This window comes from Anopheles ziemanni, chromosome 3 (genome assembly GCF_943734765.1).
Source record: "Anopheles ziemanni chromosome 3, idAnoZiCoDA_A2_x.2, whole genome shotgun sequence".
Taxonomy (NCBI): Eukaryota; Metazoa; Arthropoda; class Insecta; order Diptera; family Culicidae; genus Anopheles; species Anopheles ziemanni.
Genome location: NC_080706.1, coordinates 23,845,677 through 23,860,863, shown reverse-complemented (window position 1 = coordinate 23,860,863; position 15,187 = coordinate 23,845,677). Strand labels below are relative to the sequence as shown.

At 46.2% G+C, this 15,187-nt stretch overlaps 1 protein-coding gene across 1 annotated transcript; it reads right to left on the bottom strand.

The window, feature by feature from the left end:
- Positions 1-1,468: 1,468 nt before the first annotated feature.
- LOC131284377 (uncharacterized) lies at positions 1,469-11,964 on the bottom strand. The gene is made up of 4 exons (XM_058313232.1): positions 11,880-11,964; positions 2,887-3,318; positions 1,932-2,297; positions 1,469-1,566 (listed from the first exon to the last, which is right to left on the bottom strand). The coding sequence occupies exons 1-4, from the start codon at positions 11,962-11,964 to the stop codon at positions 1,469-1,471; spliced, it is 981 nt and encodes a 326-aa protein (XP_058169215.1).
- Between the last annotated feature and the right edge of the window lie 3,223 nt (positions 11,965-15,187).

The window sequence follows — 15,187 nt, the reverse complement described above, 5'->3', positions numbered from 1 at the left end:
TGCTGCGGGTTTTACATGCCGTTGCTTTTTTTATTCTCTCCGACTCCCCGACTCCGGTCGAGCACTTGCAATCGATGTTGTTACTGGCCACTTGATGTTGTTTAGCATGAGCATAAAATCTGAGCTGCAGTTCGACGTACCCTGTGTTAATGCCTCTGGGAAGTTGTGAACAGAAAAATCGAAAACAAATCGAATAAAACATGTCTTAAAACAAGCAATCTCTTCGTAAGTCTATTAAATGAAATTTTTCATTTCTCAATAGCATTTTTAAGTGGCAAACCACACACTCGCAAGTTTTCCCAATAAAAGCACACACGGATTCGGTTTTTTTTTGTTAAAGTAGTTTTGTTATGTTTGCTAACTTTATTTACAAAATTAAACGATTGACTTTGTGTTCACTTTTTATATTCTTTTCCACTTTCCTACTATTTTGTTCGGAGGTACCACCCTACTCCGTTACTGTCGATGCAAGAGTTTCGTTTTTGTGTATCTGTGTTTGTGTGTGTGTTTCTTTTGCGTTTACGACGATGCTAATATGCTAATTGTTTGTAACATTGCATCGCATGTTTATTCTTTACCTTTTTAACTTTTCACTCGGTTATATACAACGATTTATTTGCTTTTACATTTTGCTCTTCACCCCTACCATTCTTCATCGCGCACGACCTTCGTGCAGTCGTCGACGCAGGGTTGACTTGTTTAACAATTTTTACTATCCTTGCACCAATTCACGCAAATCAGTTTGTCGTGCCCGGTGATGTCCAGTGTGTTAGCATGGATTGTTTTGGTTCTATCGCTTCGTTTTTAGAATCGAACCATGGTTCTAGCAGGACACTTCTTCTAAAAAAGACGCTTCCGTTCTACTTTAGGGCTCGTAAAATCAGCTCTCTCGTTTGGATGCGTATTTGAAAGTTAACGTTTTGCTGAAGATAGGATTTTAAGTTGTTTCCTATTGGACTTGTTTTAGCACACTGTTCTGTCGCGTCGTTTGGACTCAACTTACAATTGCGGATTGTAGGAATCCTGTGGCCAACATTCTTGCTGTTCGTTTGTTGGGTGCGTTAGACACGCGGTCCGATTCATCATTGTTTAGCTAACCCTCGCGGCACGACTCTCGACTCCTAAGCTCTGGTTGGGATTTGACTTTGTTGTGAATTTTACTTTTTAAATGATCTCCGACCGTCCCTCGAACCGACGAACCTTAACGATCGTCGACGCTAATGCCGACACCGAAATGTAACTCTATCACGTCGCTTGGTTTGAAATGTCCCCTAGATTACTTGCTAATGATAAGTTTCAACGCTACCTTATTGTATGCCACAGACTGCTGCGGTCTCTCGTAGCTAAGGGAGGCTGTGTTTTGTGTGTTTTCCTTATGTCGATTTGTGTCTCTTTCAGTGTATGTTTGCGTGTGTAGGAGGGAGGGAGGAATTATTTATTTGATTCGTTACTGCAACAGACACTGCCTCTAGACTATGCGAGCGAAGGTCAATCGACACGCGTACAGCAGGAGGCTGATGAGTGACACTAGTAAGTGTATCCTTCGCACGGAAGCATTGCTTTTCACTGCAAAAGATAATTAAGGCGGAAAATTGTTATGGAAATGAGTTTTTAAGATGGTTTCGTTATGTTAAATTTGTTTATAGTTTTTTTGCCAATATTTTTATAATGTTTAGGCAGCTGCCAGAATGTGTTTTTAAAATTTATTACTAAACACTTCGATCTGCTAGATAAATAAATTAATAAGAAATAAATAATAATTCTCCAGACTATTAAATAAAAATTGTTTCTACCTTCCTGTACCTCTTTCTTCTCTGATTAGTTAAAAGATTTGAAACGACAAAATCGCAGCATATGCCGTCGAAACAATCCTTCAAAATCATTCGCAAACAAACTGAACTGGTAAACAACGTATTTACAATCGGACTCACCCAAAAGCATGGCGACGCGATTGTCGATGGCGGGCTGCTCCCACTGGACGATGCTCTCCTGTCCACCGCGCCACAGGACGGGCGATAGGCTGGCGACGCACTTGATGCGCATCGTGCCATCGATGTAGTGCCGGTGGTTGACGACCATGCTCAGCCCGAGGAAGGTCGTGATCAGCCCGTGCTGGTTGTGCACCGCCGGATAGTGGACGATGTTGTTCGGATCCGTCACCAGCAGATCGTTGAGGTACCACTGCAGCGTGGAGGCGGGGTACGAGCGGCCAGACGTGCAGTTCAGCTCCATCGTCTCGCCGATCTGGTAGCTTTTCCGCTCGCCATCGCTTATGTGTGGCCCGTCCTTGGGGACGTCTGATTGGGGGTGACATAAACAGCGGACAAGCGAACGTAGTAGAAGAAAAGAGTTATAGATGATAGATTGAAAAATGTTAAAAAAAACCCTACACGAAAATCGTAGCTAAAACTTGGACAACATAATTTAAAAATTGAGATATTTGATGCAACTATTGATGTCAAAATCGAACCATTTTTGATCTGTTCAAATGAAAATTATTGTACACTATTTGATTTTATATAATCGTTGATTAGTTTGGAGGAATATTAAATTGAGAGTAATCCCTTCCAGAGTTGTTGCATTACTTTATTAACTGGGTTGATGGACTCAGATTCTTTGAAAATTTAAAGAAATAGCTTAAAAAATACCTAATCATATTGAGTTTTAGTAAGTGATCAAATGACTCGATTTAGGTTGGGCTATGGCGGAAAAATAAGCAAATAAGGCTAGACAGGGAAGCTCAAACTTGAAATTGACGTTCATGAGACAAACACGCAGCTGCAATATCTTTTACAATCTATCCTAACACCGCCTACCCATTGCAACACTCATCCAAGTGGATGGATCCCTGCCCGGGAGGCGGGATTCGTTCGCGGTGACACTTACATATCACATCCATCCGGCCCTCGCCGTGCACCGAGTCGAAGTTGGGCGCCTCGGCCGAGATCTCGCACCGGTAGATGCCGGACGACTTGAGCGTCAGGCCGCGCAGCAGCACCTTGGTGCCGTCCGAGTGGTTCGGGTCGACCCGGATGCCCTCGATTTTGTAGCTCTTGATCGGCTGCGACGCCGACGGCACGTAGCGGTAGAACTCCTCGTTGTCCTTGTACCACTTGATCGAGTAGAGCTTTTCCTCCTCCTCGTACGGCTCGCTCAGGTAGTCGCTCTGGTAGCCGTGGTGCCGCCGGTTACTGCCGTCCAGCGAGCCGTGTCCCTTTCGCGCCCCGTTCAGCTCGTAGTGGCACTCGAGCAGGGCCGACTCGCTGCGGAACTTGTACGTTGGGATGCGCACCGTTTTCAGCTTCAGCCCGAGCGTTTCTAGTGGTTTGGGAGGGGGAAAAGAGCAGACCGGGTTCGGAGGTGAATGCCGACATCGAGGCGCCAACGATAAAGTTCTAACAGATAACACATATTTATTGCGCCAACGTGTGAAGGGATTATCCGTTGGGAATTCAGGGTGGGATTGCTCTGAAGAGAACTTGTGAATGGCTTGTCTGTTTCGTAAAAAATGAGTTGGGCTTAAATTGTTAAATAATGGTGAAATTGGTCAAATACGACCGCATTTCTACCGTCGTGCAACTATTTAGTCCATAAATTTATCAAACAGAATTCGATATAAAATTAATCCGGTTTGCACCGCTTATGTACGATTGCCAATTCAATAGAACGATTATTCATCGAAGCACTAAAGTTCCAATTGCGTAATCATTCGTAGGAATGTAAAATAAATTTCCCAAGCTGCTGAAACCTTTAATTGTAAAAGGAAGTATGCATAACATCAGGACACATTGTCGTTCATTGGCGGAACAGCACATTCGTTGGGGTTAATGTTTCACTTTAAAAGACGAAAGGAACGGCACCGAGAATGCCGTGTGAAGCTTTCCTATTGTTTTATACATCCGTAACCGGTCTATTGTTCCCAGGGATGGAAACCTTACCAACCTCTCCGTAGAGCAAGTACGGTAGAAAAATTAGTAAATGAATCCATAGTGATGTGGATCATTAATTACCATGCTGGAACCTTTTATACACTGTTAAAACCACTGTTAAAACGGTACATCGAGGCCAGAGGGGAAAGCCGCCCGATGGTGGGAGCAGTTCCTCCATTAGGTTGGAGATTCACACGATAAACGCATAAAACGCAACCGAATGCGCTGAAAGTGTCAGCAAAATTCGGAGAACGAAATCGATCGGCGAGAGCAGTTCGAGGATTTTTTTAATGAACTCTCCATCCACCACGTACGGCGCCAATCCTTCGTCCGTTTCGCTGCCACCAAACGGTGCCGTAGTCGTTGGAAAAAACGGATAAACTTTTACGACACTTGAAGCTTACGCTTTCCATTTGGGGCGCTTGGAAAACCTACGGTAACACAGCCAGCTCCCAGCTACCAGCTCGTTGAGCTACTGGAGGCTAATACGGTAAGCGTCACTTCAGCACGGGAAGATGAGAAATGTGAGTGTGTGTGTGTGTGTGTATGTGTGAGCCAGTGTGTGTGCCTGTTCTGGAAAGGTTCAGCAACCCCACACTGAAAGTTTTCCAGCAGCGAGCAGCGTGTGGCTTGAACAGTTTCGCACCGAATGTGCCCGTTACGGTACGACGGGAAGAGGGCGAAAGAATCGGACGAAGTTAGAAGGCGGGGTGGCCCGGGGGCCGGAAAAGTTTAATGTCAGCCCGTTGTCTCCCGGGGCAAACTTGTCCCTGGTGCTGCGGCGAGCGTCGTCCCGGTTTCAAGCGGTGGGACATTCTTGCAAATGGCGCTTGTAACGTCATAATGTTTCTGCACATTCGGGTTGATAATTATGATGATGAAGATCGCCAGCGGGAAGGTGGGCGGCGTCCCGGCGGGCGGGATGCTCGACTCACTCCGGCGGGGAACGGAAAACGGGTATGTTTCTGCGATTTCTGATCCGGTGTGCGTTTCACGGTTCTGCGTCAGTGTCGGTTCGGAGGAAAAGTTCGCCCGACGCTGCTGCATCCGTCGGTTCGGGTTATCGGGGATGCAGCAGACAGCTGTCGGAGATTTGTCTGCGTGTGGGGTGGCGTGGAATTTGTCAACCACCCGGGTGGGTTTTCCTCCATGGCCCCCCCGAGCGATGCCACTCCGAAAAGTTCGATGCATTCACTGTGGCTGAAATGTAAGCTCGCACTGCAGGTTTCCATTCCTGCATGACATTCGAAAATTCGCAGAAAATGTTGTCTATGTGTATGTGTGTATGTGAGTATATGATACGTAGGATTAAACCTTCGGGAATGTTCAGGTTCTTGCCATCCGCTCACCTGTGCCATGCATCATCTTACGTACACACGGTTGACGGAAAGCTTTTTCCGAATGGTAATTCTATGCAACGCAACCGTGACGCAAAACATATCCCAACAACCCTTCCACAGGGGTGTCATATCAAAAAGGGAGAAGCTAGGCAGCCTAGTTTCCGTACGGACGCGCTCCCAAATAGTTCGCCAAAGTTCGCCAAATGAACGGGATGGTTCTGTGGGTGGGCTGAAAGTTTGATCGTTTATTGGCACCGCCTCCGGGAATCGGGTTGACACGGTTCTGTAATTAGTGGTACACGTTGTACAAGCGAAGAATGTATTCATGCTACCCACGATAAATCGAACGGTTGAATCGATTCCACTTGTAAGTAGGTAAGCGAATCGGGGTACATTCGAAGAATTCAATTGCTCGTGGGAAAAGGGATTAGTTTTACACAGTTCTCCGAAGCACAATGTGGTGATGCTTGTTTTAAGTATAATTAAACTGTACGAATGCAACGAACGTTTGATGCCTCAGAATTGGGCTGACTTTTAATGAGGCATGCGACCCTTTGTACAGTAGGAACGATGGTTTTCAGTTATTCTGGAAGTGCTTTTGATTACAACGTGACACGGACAATTGTAAATCTTTGTCGGACTTTGTAAATTATCGTAGGAATTATTTATTTGAAACATGGAACCATAAATTCTCGCTCGCTAACCTGCTGTAGTCGGACGTGCTTTCAATCGCTCCTGCTTATTTTCCTACCGTGCGTGATTTCGTGCGCCTGCGTTCAGACAAAGTCTCGTGTCGTGATCCCCTAGTTCGCGCCTCGCCCTACTTACGTTTTGTTCGCAGTCGCCGCCCCCGTTCGTACGCGTTTATTACTTTTGGTGCGTTGGATTTCGGTCGATCACCGGTTTTGGCGCCATCACTCTGCTGTGTCTTCGACCCCGGGAACCTGCCCAGAGAGCGAGACAAGTTGTTTACGTTCGCTCTCGGACCCGATACGCAGAGCACACTCTCTCACTTCATCATGGATACCAATTGCCATATTTGTGCTGTGGCTGTTCCAAAGGATCCGGTGGTTTGCAGTGGAAATTGGCCTTTTTCCACCTGCCAAGCTGTGTTTCATCCGGAATGTCTAAAGCTTGCCGGTGCCTGTATCAAGGAGCTGTCACGCAATCGTGGTCTCAACTGGACATGCGAGAAATGTCGAGCATTGAAGGCTGATTGCGGCTCTGCCTTGGCTGGATTGGTGAGCAAATTAAAAGTTGAGCTAGTAAAAGAGCTGCGCTCCGAACTTGATCGTCGAATCCCTGACACCACAACTACTGCTCCAAACATCGACACATATGCCAATGTTGCGCGCCCACGCACACGCGCTGACCCGCCGACTGGGCCTGTTGTGTCCAAGGATCTCCGTCCTACTGCTCAATGCTACATACCTACACCTATACCAACCCTACCTGCACCGGTTCAGATGCCACTAGCTCCGTTCGTCGAAGGCACGTGCACGAGCACACCGACTAATTCGATTCGCTTTGTACCGCCACCTACGCCCTTGGCTTGGCTTTTTTTCACACGTGTTCATCCTGACGTCACTGATGAACAGATGAAGGCCTTTATCGGGGAGCATGTTGGCTCTAATGACATCGATGTGTTCCGGCTGACCTCGCGTGGTCGCGATCAATCCAAGCGCCGCTTCTACTCATTTAAAGTGGGAATTCCGGCCATTTTACGCGAAAAAGCACTGAACCCCGATACTTGGCCCTGTGGAACGGTATTGCATGAGTTTGAGTCCCGGCCTAGACTCCACAATCATAATAATAACCGGCTCCACTCAACTCACTCCACTACAACTAACCCGAATTACATGACCGCACCGCATTCTACAAGCCGTCAAGAGAACCACATCACATCGCCGATACCGAACTCATCATTGCTGCCCTCCGATGTACCACCGATAGCCCCCGACCAGCCAAACGTGTATGTTTAGCAATCCTCATTATTCTGCATCTCTTACCGATCTAAACATCTATTACCAAAATGTTAGAGGTTTACGCACTAAACTAGACTCACTTAGACTCGCACTAATTGAAACGGATTATGATGTGCTGGTGCTCACCGAATCGTGGCTGGACGATTCGATTCCGTCATCCTTATTCACCTGTGCCAACTTTACCATCCATCGCTGTGACTGCAACCTAGACAACAGTCGGCACTCGCGTGGTGGTGGTGTGCTAATTGCCTGCTCAGCTGCTCTCGATTCATCTCTAATCCGGCATTCTTGTGCATCGCTTGAGCTTGCATGGGTCTGCATTAAACTGCACAGCTGGTCACTCTTTATTGGTGCGATCTATATCCCACCCGACCGCAGTTCATCTGATGAAATATACGAAAACCTTCACGAGAGTGTGAGCGTAATCTCCGAACGCATGAAGCCTGCTGACCAGTTACTGCTGTTTGGAGATTTTAACAAACCTATGATTACGTGGAATGCTACTACTACTTTACCGCTACACTTCACCCCAAGCTGCACGCCGCCTGGATGCGGCTCCCTCGTCGATGGTATGGCATTCAATGGATTGGCACAGCTATCTGGAGTAACCAATCACCGTGGTCGCCAACTCGATCTTATATTTGCTAATGCTACTGCCACCGAGGTATGCTCAAGTGTTCGGACCGCCCCCTGCCCGATCCTGCCCCTTGATGACTACCATCCAGCCCTCGAAATCACCGTTCCTGATCTACAACCTGCGCGGTCCTCTACAGTTAGCCCGAAACGCTCCCGTCCGTCGTCCGGCTTCAACTTTAAAAGAATCAATTACGCGAGATTCATCACTGAAGCAACCAGCGTAAACTGGTCCTTTATCGAAGATGCTGCGTCCGTCGACATTGCTGTTTCTATGTTTAACGATAAGCTTAAGTCTATCTTCCCATTATGCTGTCCCTCCCGAAATCCACCTCCTAATCCTCCGTGGTCAAACAGGACCTTGCGACTGCTGAAGGCGGAGAAGAAGCGAGCACATCGTAGATACCATAGAGACCACGACAATCTAATATCTCTGCGTATCTACAAATACGCTGCAGGTACTTATCGGGACTACAACCGGTGGCGTTATGCTTCATACGTTGTTAGGTTGCAGGACCGATTCACAAATGACCCCAGATCCTTCTGGCGGTTCTCCAATTCGCGACGCAAACAAACTGGCATCCCTCCTATCGTATCCTTTAATGATAAAACTGCCTCTACTCCACAGGAAAAGTGTTGCCTTTTTGCTGAACACTTCTCCAGTGTGTTTGTCGCGCCCGGTAGCCGTGGAGTGCCTTTGGCTGATGGTCTTTCCTTCACCCCTTGTAACATCTTTTCCATAAACCATGTTCCCATCGATATCTCTGCAGTACTTCAATCTTTGTCTAAGCTAAAAATGTCCTTCTCTCCTGGCCCTGACGGAATTCCCTCGTCGATCTTAAAAAAATGTCCTTCTCTGTTTGCTCCTCTTTTGTTGCGCTTATTCAACCGATCCATCCTCGAAGGCTCCTTCCCAACCATTTGGAAGTCCGCTTGGTTAATCCCTACCCATAAAAAAAAGGATCGCTCAGTATGCTCTAATTACCGCGGTATCTCGATCCTTTGCTCCCCTTCCAAAGTCCTCGAATCCATCATCCATTCCTCCTTGCTTCCTATTATCGTCAGTCATCTTTCTCCTAGCCAACATGGGTTTATTCCCAAACGTTCCACTTCTTCCAACCTTATGTGTTTAATTTCATCTGCCTTCAAAAATATGGTCTCCGGCTTTCAAACTGATGTCATTTATACCGACTTTAAGGCGGCCTTTGATAGTGTCCCCCTTGAGCTGTTAGTTGCCAAACTGAAAAAACTTGGAGTGGGTGGTCACCTGCTTCCTTGGTTTGAGTCTTACTTAAACGGTAGATCGTACAAGGTCAAGGTACAGGCCAGCTATTCTGATCCCTTTATAGGCTTGTCTGGAGTACCTCAAGGCAGCGTTCTTAGCCCTCTTCTATTTGTTCTCTTTGTTAATGACTGTACCTATATTCTTCCAAATGACGGTTGTCTGCTCTACGCTGATGACCTTAAAATATTCCTTCCTGTGTCTTCGTCTCTTGATTGTTATGCGCTCCAAAATGTCCTAGACTCGTTTTCCATGTGGTGTAATGCCAACGGCCTTCTTCTCTGTCCTGATAAATGTTGTGTCATCTCGTTTGGTAGATCCTGCAAGTTTTCCTATCCTTACTCCCTGTGCAATACCCCCATTAGTCGAGTAACCTCCGTAAAAGACTTGGGAGTATGGCTTGATGAGGCTCTTAACTTTAACCTACATGTTGATTATGTTGTAAAAAAAGCTAACAAAACTTTGGGCCTTATTCTTAGACTTTCGTCCGAAATCAGCGACCCTCGTTGCCTCAAGGCTCTTTACTGTTGCTGGGTTCGATCCACTCTGGATTACGCCGCCGTTATCTGGTCACCACCAGGTTCCGTAGCGATGGCCAGGCTGGAGAGTGTTCAGCGCAAGTTCACTCGTGTAGTAGTCCGACGTCTCCACGTGGACGTCCCTTCCTATCCTATCCGCTGCCAGCTTCTAGAGCTCGATACTATAGAAGTTCGGCATTCCTATTCCAGAGCTTGCTTTATTGCTAGCCTTCTAACTCATGACCTTGATGTTCCTGCTCTGTTATCCTCAGTCCCATTTTATGCCCCTACACGTCACTTGCGTGATAGACCCCCCTTGCATATCCCATCCCGCCATACGCGTTTTGGATCCAACGACCCGTTTCTTCGAGCGCTCTCCGCTTTCAACTGCTCGTACCACCTGTTTGACTACAATCGTCCTTTGTCACACTTCCGCTCTCGCCTTCGCGCCTCCTCCTCCTTCCTACCCCATTAGCTATAAGTCTATTCATAGTATCAATGCATTGTGTAACCCTTGCGGCAGACAATTTGTGCAAATAAATAAATAAATAAATAAATAAAAAAGATGGTGCAAATAAATTTCAAAATCGTTCCAGTTACGATAGGAAACAGTTTTCAGGACTTCAAGTTAATGGTTGTCTAACAGTTTTCAAGCCGGTAGATTTTTATTTAAATTTTTAGACTTCTCTAAGCTTATATTAGCTTACAATATTTGTTTTACAAAGGAAGAGTAGTCTTAGTAAATTCAATTTCTTTTTAGAGTAATTTACTTGCCAATTCTGGTACATAACATGAAATTTGGAGTTGTAATTAATTGTTGTATATTCTTCTTCTTTTTCTTTACGTTACGATCGTCTTGGTTATACCTGCCCGTTAAGGGCTTACTAGACTATCCGGCGCTAACGCTCGCATGTCGTGAACCCTCTTTTGTTGTCCTTTACCTCTGTTAAATTGCTGTCCTATCGACTACTTTGGAAATTAATCGTGCGCACTTAACGCAGTCAAATAGCAAAAATGTGTTTCGACATGCACCAAAGTGAACAGTTTATGGAAGATCAAAATTGAATCAACTTCAGCAGAAGGACGGCGTTGGAAGCGTCCCGAAAGCTATGCGCGCTACCGCCTCTTATGAACCCTCCTAACTTTCGCTCCCTGTTTCGCCATCTCCTGCTTGGAACGTGCACAAAAATCATTCACCCTTCGGGTATTGGAGAGCGGTCCTGCCAACGCTGGTCATCGTTTATTTAACATTTAATTTAAAATCTGTCAAAATAACGGTACCGAAAGCGGCCTACCTTTTCGACCGGTGAGCATTCGCCAAAAATTCAGGTCAAATTAAATCTCTCAGCAGGCGGGAAGCGGCTTGTCGCCGGTAGAGTGTTTTCAGAGAAAAAAAAAACGGAAAGTGGAAAGCAAAACTCCATTAAAAAAAAAAAACGAAAACGTTCCCATTCTCTTGAGTGTGGTGGGAAAAACTTGGCCCCGGATGCGGAACGTCGATGAATGGTGACAACCGGAAATAAGGTAGCGCTAGCCTTGCCCAATCCCCTTGAAAAGTCGACCAAATGTCCACCCGAGATGACCAAAAATGAAGAAAGAGAGAGAGATAGGAGAAAAATAAGGTCTAATAATAAACTAGCACCCGGGGTTCTCGGCGTTCGGTGCGGGGAAAACGACCAAAAGGCGCCGGTCCAGTCTGGATGTGTCATTTGAAACCAATCATTTGCTGAAGACGACAAGCTTTAGGATGAAGAAAAAAAAAACCTTCCCAACTGCCTTCTAGAGCAGGAAACGTGAAAGGTTACTGACGAACATCGGACACCGATCGCCCAATTAAGGTGAGAAGACATCGGAATGAGCAGCCCCATTTTGCAGGGTATCGGAGGAAAAAGGTTTCCTTGCGTGGATCCGTTTCGCAGGAAAGTGAAAACGGCCACCGAATGCCGAAGTGCGAGCGAACGGATGACAGGTTTGAGCAGCAGATAAAAAGTTCAAACGGCTAAAGTGTCTGAAATATCCTCCTATTCAGTGGGAGGTTGAAAAACGAAAACGACATATCCGTTAAAAGGGAAACACAACGAACGGTGAAGGGAAGATCGAACCGTTTTCCGGAATCGAAAAGCGCATCGAATGTGTGAAGCTCCTGCAAAAAGGATAAGCGAGCAAGCAAAGCAAACCGGGGCGGACATTACCTGAGACCGAGAGGAATCCTAGCAGCACTCCGATCCATCCGTTCAGCAGCAGCATTGTGTCTGTTTCCTGTCTCGCTTCAAACATCAATTTGACTCGTTTTCAATCTTCATCAATTGTGTGTACGTTGCGCACGCTGGGCGTTGGGAACGGTGTCACCTGGAGTTTTTCGGGTTTCCCGTACGGGTTCCTGTTTTTATTTTTTTTATCTGCTTCTTTTAAATTTCGCTTCCCGATCCCGTTAGTATTATTGCGCTTTTTTTTTGCCTCCACTCAGCTACACGCTCGAAGCCATTCGGGCACGTTAACACTGTTTACGAGAGAATAACACTTTAACAGCACATGAATAACACGAGGGGGAAAATTGCACGATTTAATATTTTTTTGTATTGCTTCACAGCCAGCTGGCTTTAATGTAGTTTTATCGTTTTCACTTTTTTCACGTTAGTACATTGCGATGGCCGTTTTTCCGAACGCGCACATGCACAGGGGACGAGCTTCGGTGGTTTTGCTGCACAAAAGGCGATGCGTTGGGGGCTGGAAAAATGGTAAAAATGAAAACCCAAGCTGGATGAACCCGTGGTCGGTGTTTTTCTGTTACGGCTACGGCCCACTGTTTCCTTCGCCCGCTCGGTTAACGATTCGCGCACACAGCAAATTGTCACAGGAGTTGGTGGTTGATTTGCGCCGCTCGGTTTAGGTTCTGGCTTTTCGCGGGACACTGCTCGTGGTCGTTCATATGCTCGCACAATATGTGACCGAGAAGTTCTAAGAAATTGCTGAATGCTGCATAACGCGGAGTGTGCTTGGCTGCTGGTTGCGTGGCGTTGCAAAGAAAACCCGATTGTTTTCTTAGTACAGGCCTGCGTGAGGAGGTGCGGTGGGTGACCGGAACGGGTGAGCTTTGGATGGCAATAAAAAGTAATCACAACATCCGTTACGTTCCCACCGGTGCAGAATTCAGGCCCACGGTGCTTACGGTAGAGCCCTCGTTTTTTTTCGCCGAAAAGATATGTTTTCGTAAAACGAGCTGAAATATGGCGTAGGTTGGCTCTTAAATACTTTTATGCTGTTTTGATGCAGACATGTGTTTTTTATTGTGTTGTCTTCCAACTCTTTGGTGCCGTGTTTCTTAATTTGAATATTTCAAAGAATAAAATAAAGCATCGAAAAGAACCAACAAACAACTGGAAATAAAGGAAACTCAATTCTTTATCCAAGCCAGGTTTGAGAGTTGCTTGTTTACATCGCAACGATTTTGCGGTCAGGTGAGTTAGCATTAAAATTCCTAAAACAGCAAAACAAAGTTAGTTAAACAAGCTGAACTAGACAATGCCCAATCTGGTCTAATTGTTTTAAATGAAGCTCTTCAATCTTGATACTTAGTATTTGTTTTTCCCATTTATTTTTCTAATCATATCCTCGATAACGCATATATTTGATTGTCTACAGTGATAAGCTGGTATAATTATTTCATTTATATAAAAATACTGTGCGATGTTGATTCAGATGTGTCAGTCCAAGTGGAAAAATGTATTAGTATAATGAAAACATTTGGCATAAACATGAAGTTGTCTATACAATTATTTTCTAATCATTTTTCTTCATTACTTGAGCTATTAGAGAAAAATAACCAATGAAGGAATGAATTAACTATTCAAAACATAATAATGATATACGGATAGAAACTACGAGTTTGAGTTAATTATTGGTTTGTTAGTCTCAATTGTTGTTGTAGCGATTACAACGGCTGGTGGTGTGTTTTGTTAAAAAAAATGTACAAAAATACACCCTGGTTGAAATAACAAATGTTGTTCTTAGAAAAAGTTTTTCAACCATCTTTCAAATGCAATTTATTTGAACCAAATCTCGTCAAAAGCATACTATCAGCTGGTTGCTGGTAGCCACCACTGGTCAAACCGTTCGCAAAGGTTTTCATTATTGTTTGGTTAGAATTTTAAATGACTATCAAAAGAGTGGCACAATTTGGAGAATAAACAGTCTTTTCAAGGAGCAACGCCAGCTGAGCGCACTGCTGAGTCAAAGCACGATCGAAGCGGTGCTCACGAACCACCACACCGACATCGCAATCCTGCAGGGGGTGGAGGGGGCCACTTTCGTGGCTTTCCGACCCAACACTGTGCGGTGTAGACATTTGTCAACTGACAGCTGCAAAGCCAGAGCCTCGTTCGGACTGGCAGGAAAATCGCGCCGAACAACGTGACACTTATTCCTAACACACACATATTCATATACACACACACATACACACAAACAAACACTCCACAGTACATCACACATTCACCAGTCTCGCCTGTGCCTTCAATCAAGTCCACCTCGCGCGGTGCGGATACGCACACACCCCTTTCCACTCGACGAAAACACCCTTTGGCATGAACAAAGCGTCCTCCACCCGTCCTCTACCCGTCCTTGCCCGCCACCACGGGGGAAACGGAACGGGCAACGATTCGAACGTGTGCAAAAGTTTTGCATACGCAGCATACTCGGGAACCGTGCGGCCCTGAAGGAAGCGCAAAGGAGTACGTCAAATGGATTATCATTTGAAAGAGGGATGGCTTTCGCCCGGAGTCTTTATGAGTTTCCGCACCCCATCCCTCCGACGGTGGAGAGTTTTCCACGCCGGGCCGGCTTATAATCGGCGTGGTGCGTGCGAAGGAAGGTCTGATGGAGGCGCCCGGTACCTAGTGACGTGGCAGCCAGCAATAGCAGGCAGGTTACGGAACTAAGCCATTAGTTGCCCCCACCGACTTCGCCGCACATCGTCGCCGTCGTCTTACGGCGTTCGAGACTACCGACGAGCAACGATTCGTTTGATTTTAATTATAGCACACCGTATCCCTGGCATGCCGGTGAGTACATACGTTCGTCGGCGAGTTCGCCATAAGGGTTGGCCGTTTGTTTCTTTGTGAAGCGGTGACTTTCGACGCGCCAGCACCGTACGAGTCGGAAAGTTGGCCTTCCGATCCTCGAGCCGGTCCGTTGCCCGTCATCGTCGTCGTCGTTGTTGTCGTCTCAGCGAAAATGTTATCGATTGAACTGCGCCGGTAGGCGAAACCGGAGCGAAAGGGAGTCGCTCTTTCGTGGCCTTCTATTGGCCTCAGCCGGTTGGGGCGAGGGCCGAGGTCGAGACGCGGTTTGGTGTTGGCTAATTAGAATCAAAACAGTACCATTGCACGCCAACAACTTTGATCCACACACGCTCTAGTGCCCGTTTTTGCCAGCCAAGGAGAAGCGAACCTGTTTTCACCGAGTATGACTTTTGTATTGGCTTATTTGCGATGAATCACGG

Bases quoted from the DNA above. Each gene is read 5' to 3' on its own strand.
- LOC131284377 (XM_058313232.1), bottom strand. From the start codon at position 11,964: ATGTTTGAAGCGAGACAGGAAACAGACACAATGCTGCTGCTGAACGGA. The intron at 2,298-2,886 runs GTAAGTGTCACC...ACCCCCAATCAG, and splicing joins GGGCCGGATGGATGTGATAT to ACGTCCCCAAGGACGGGCCA. The intron at 1,567-1,931 runs GTGAGTCCGATT...TATCTTTTGCAG, and splicing joins TCGCGTCGCCATGCTTTTGG to TGAAAAGCAATGCTTCCGTG.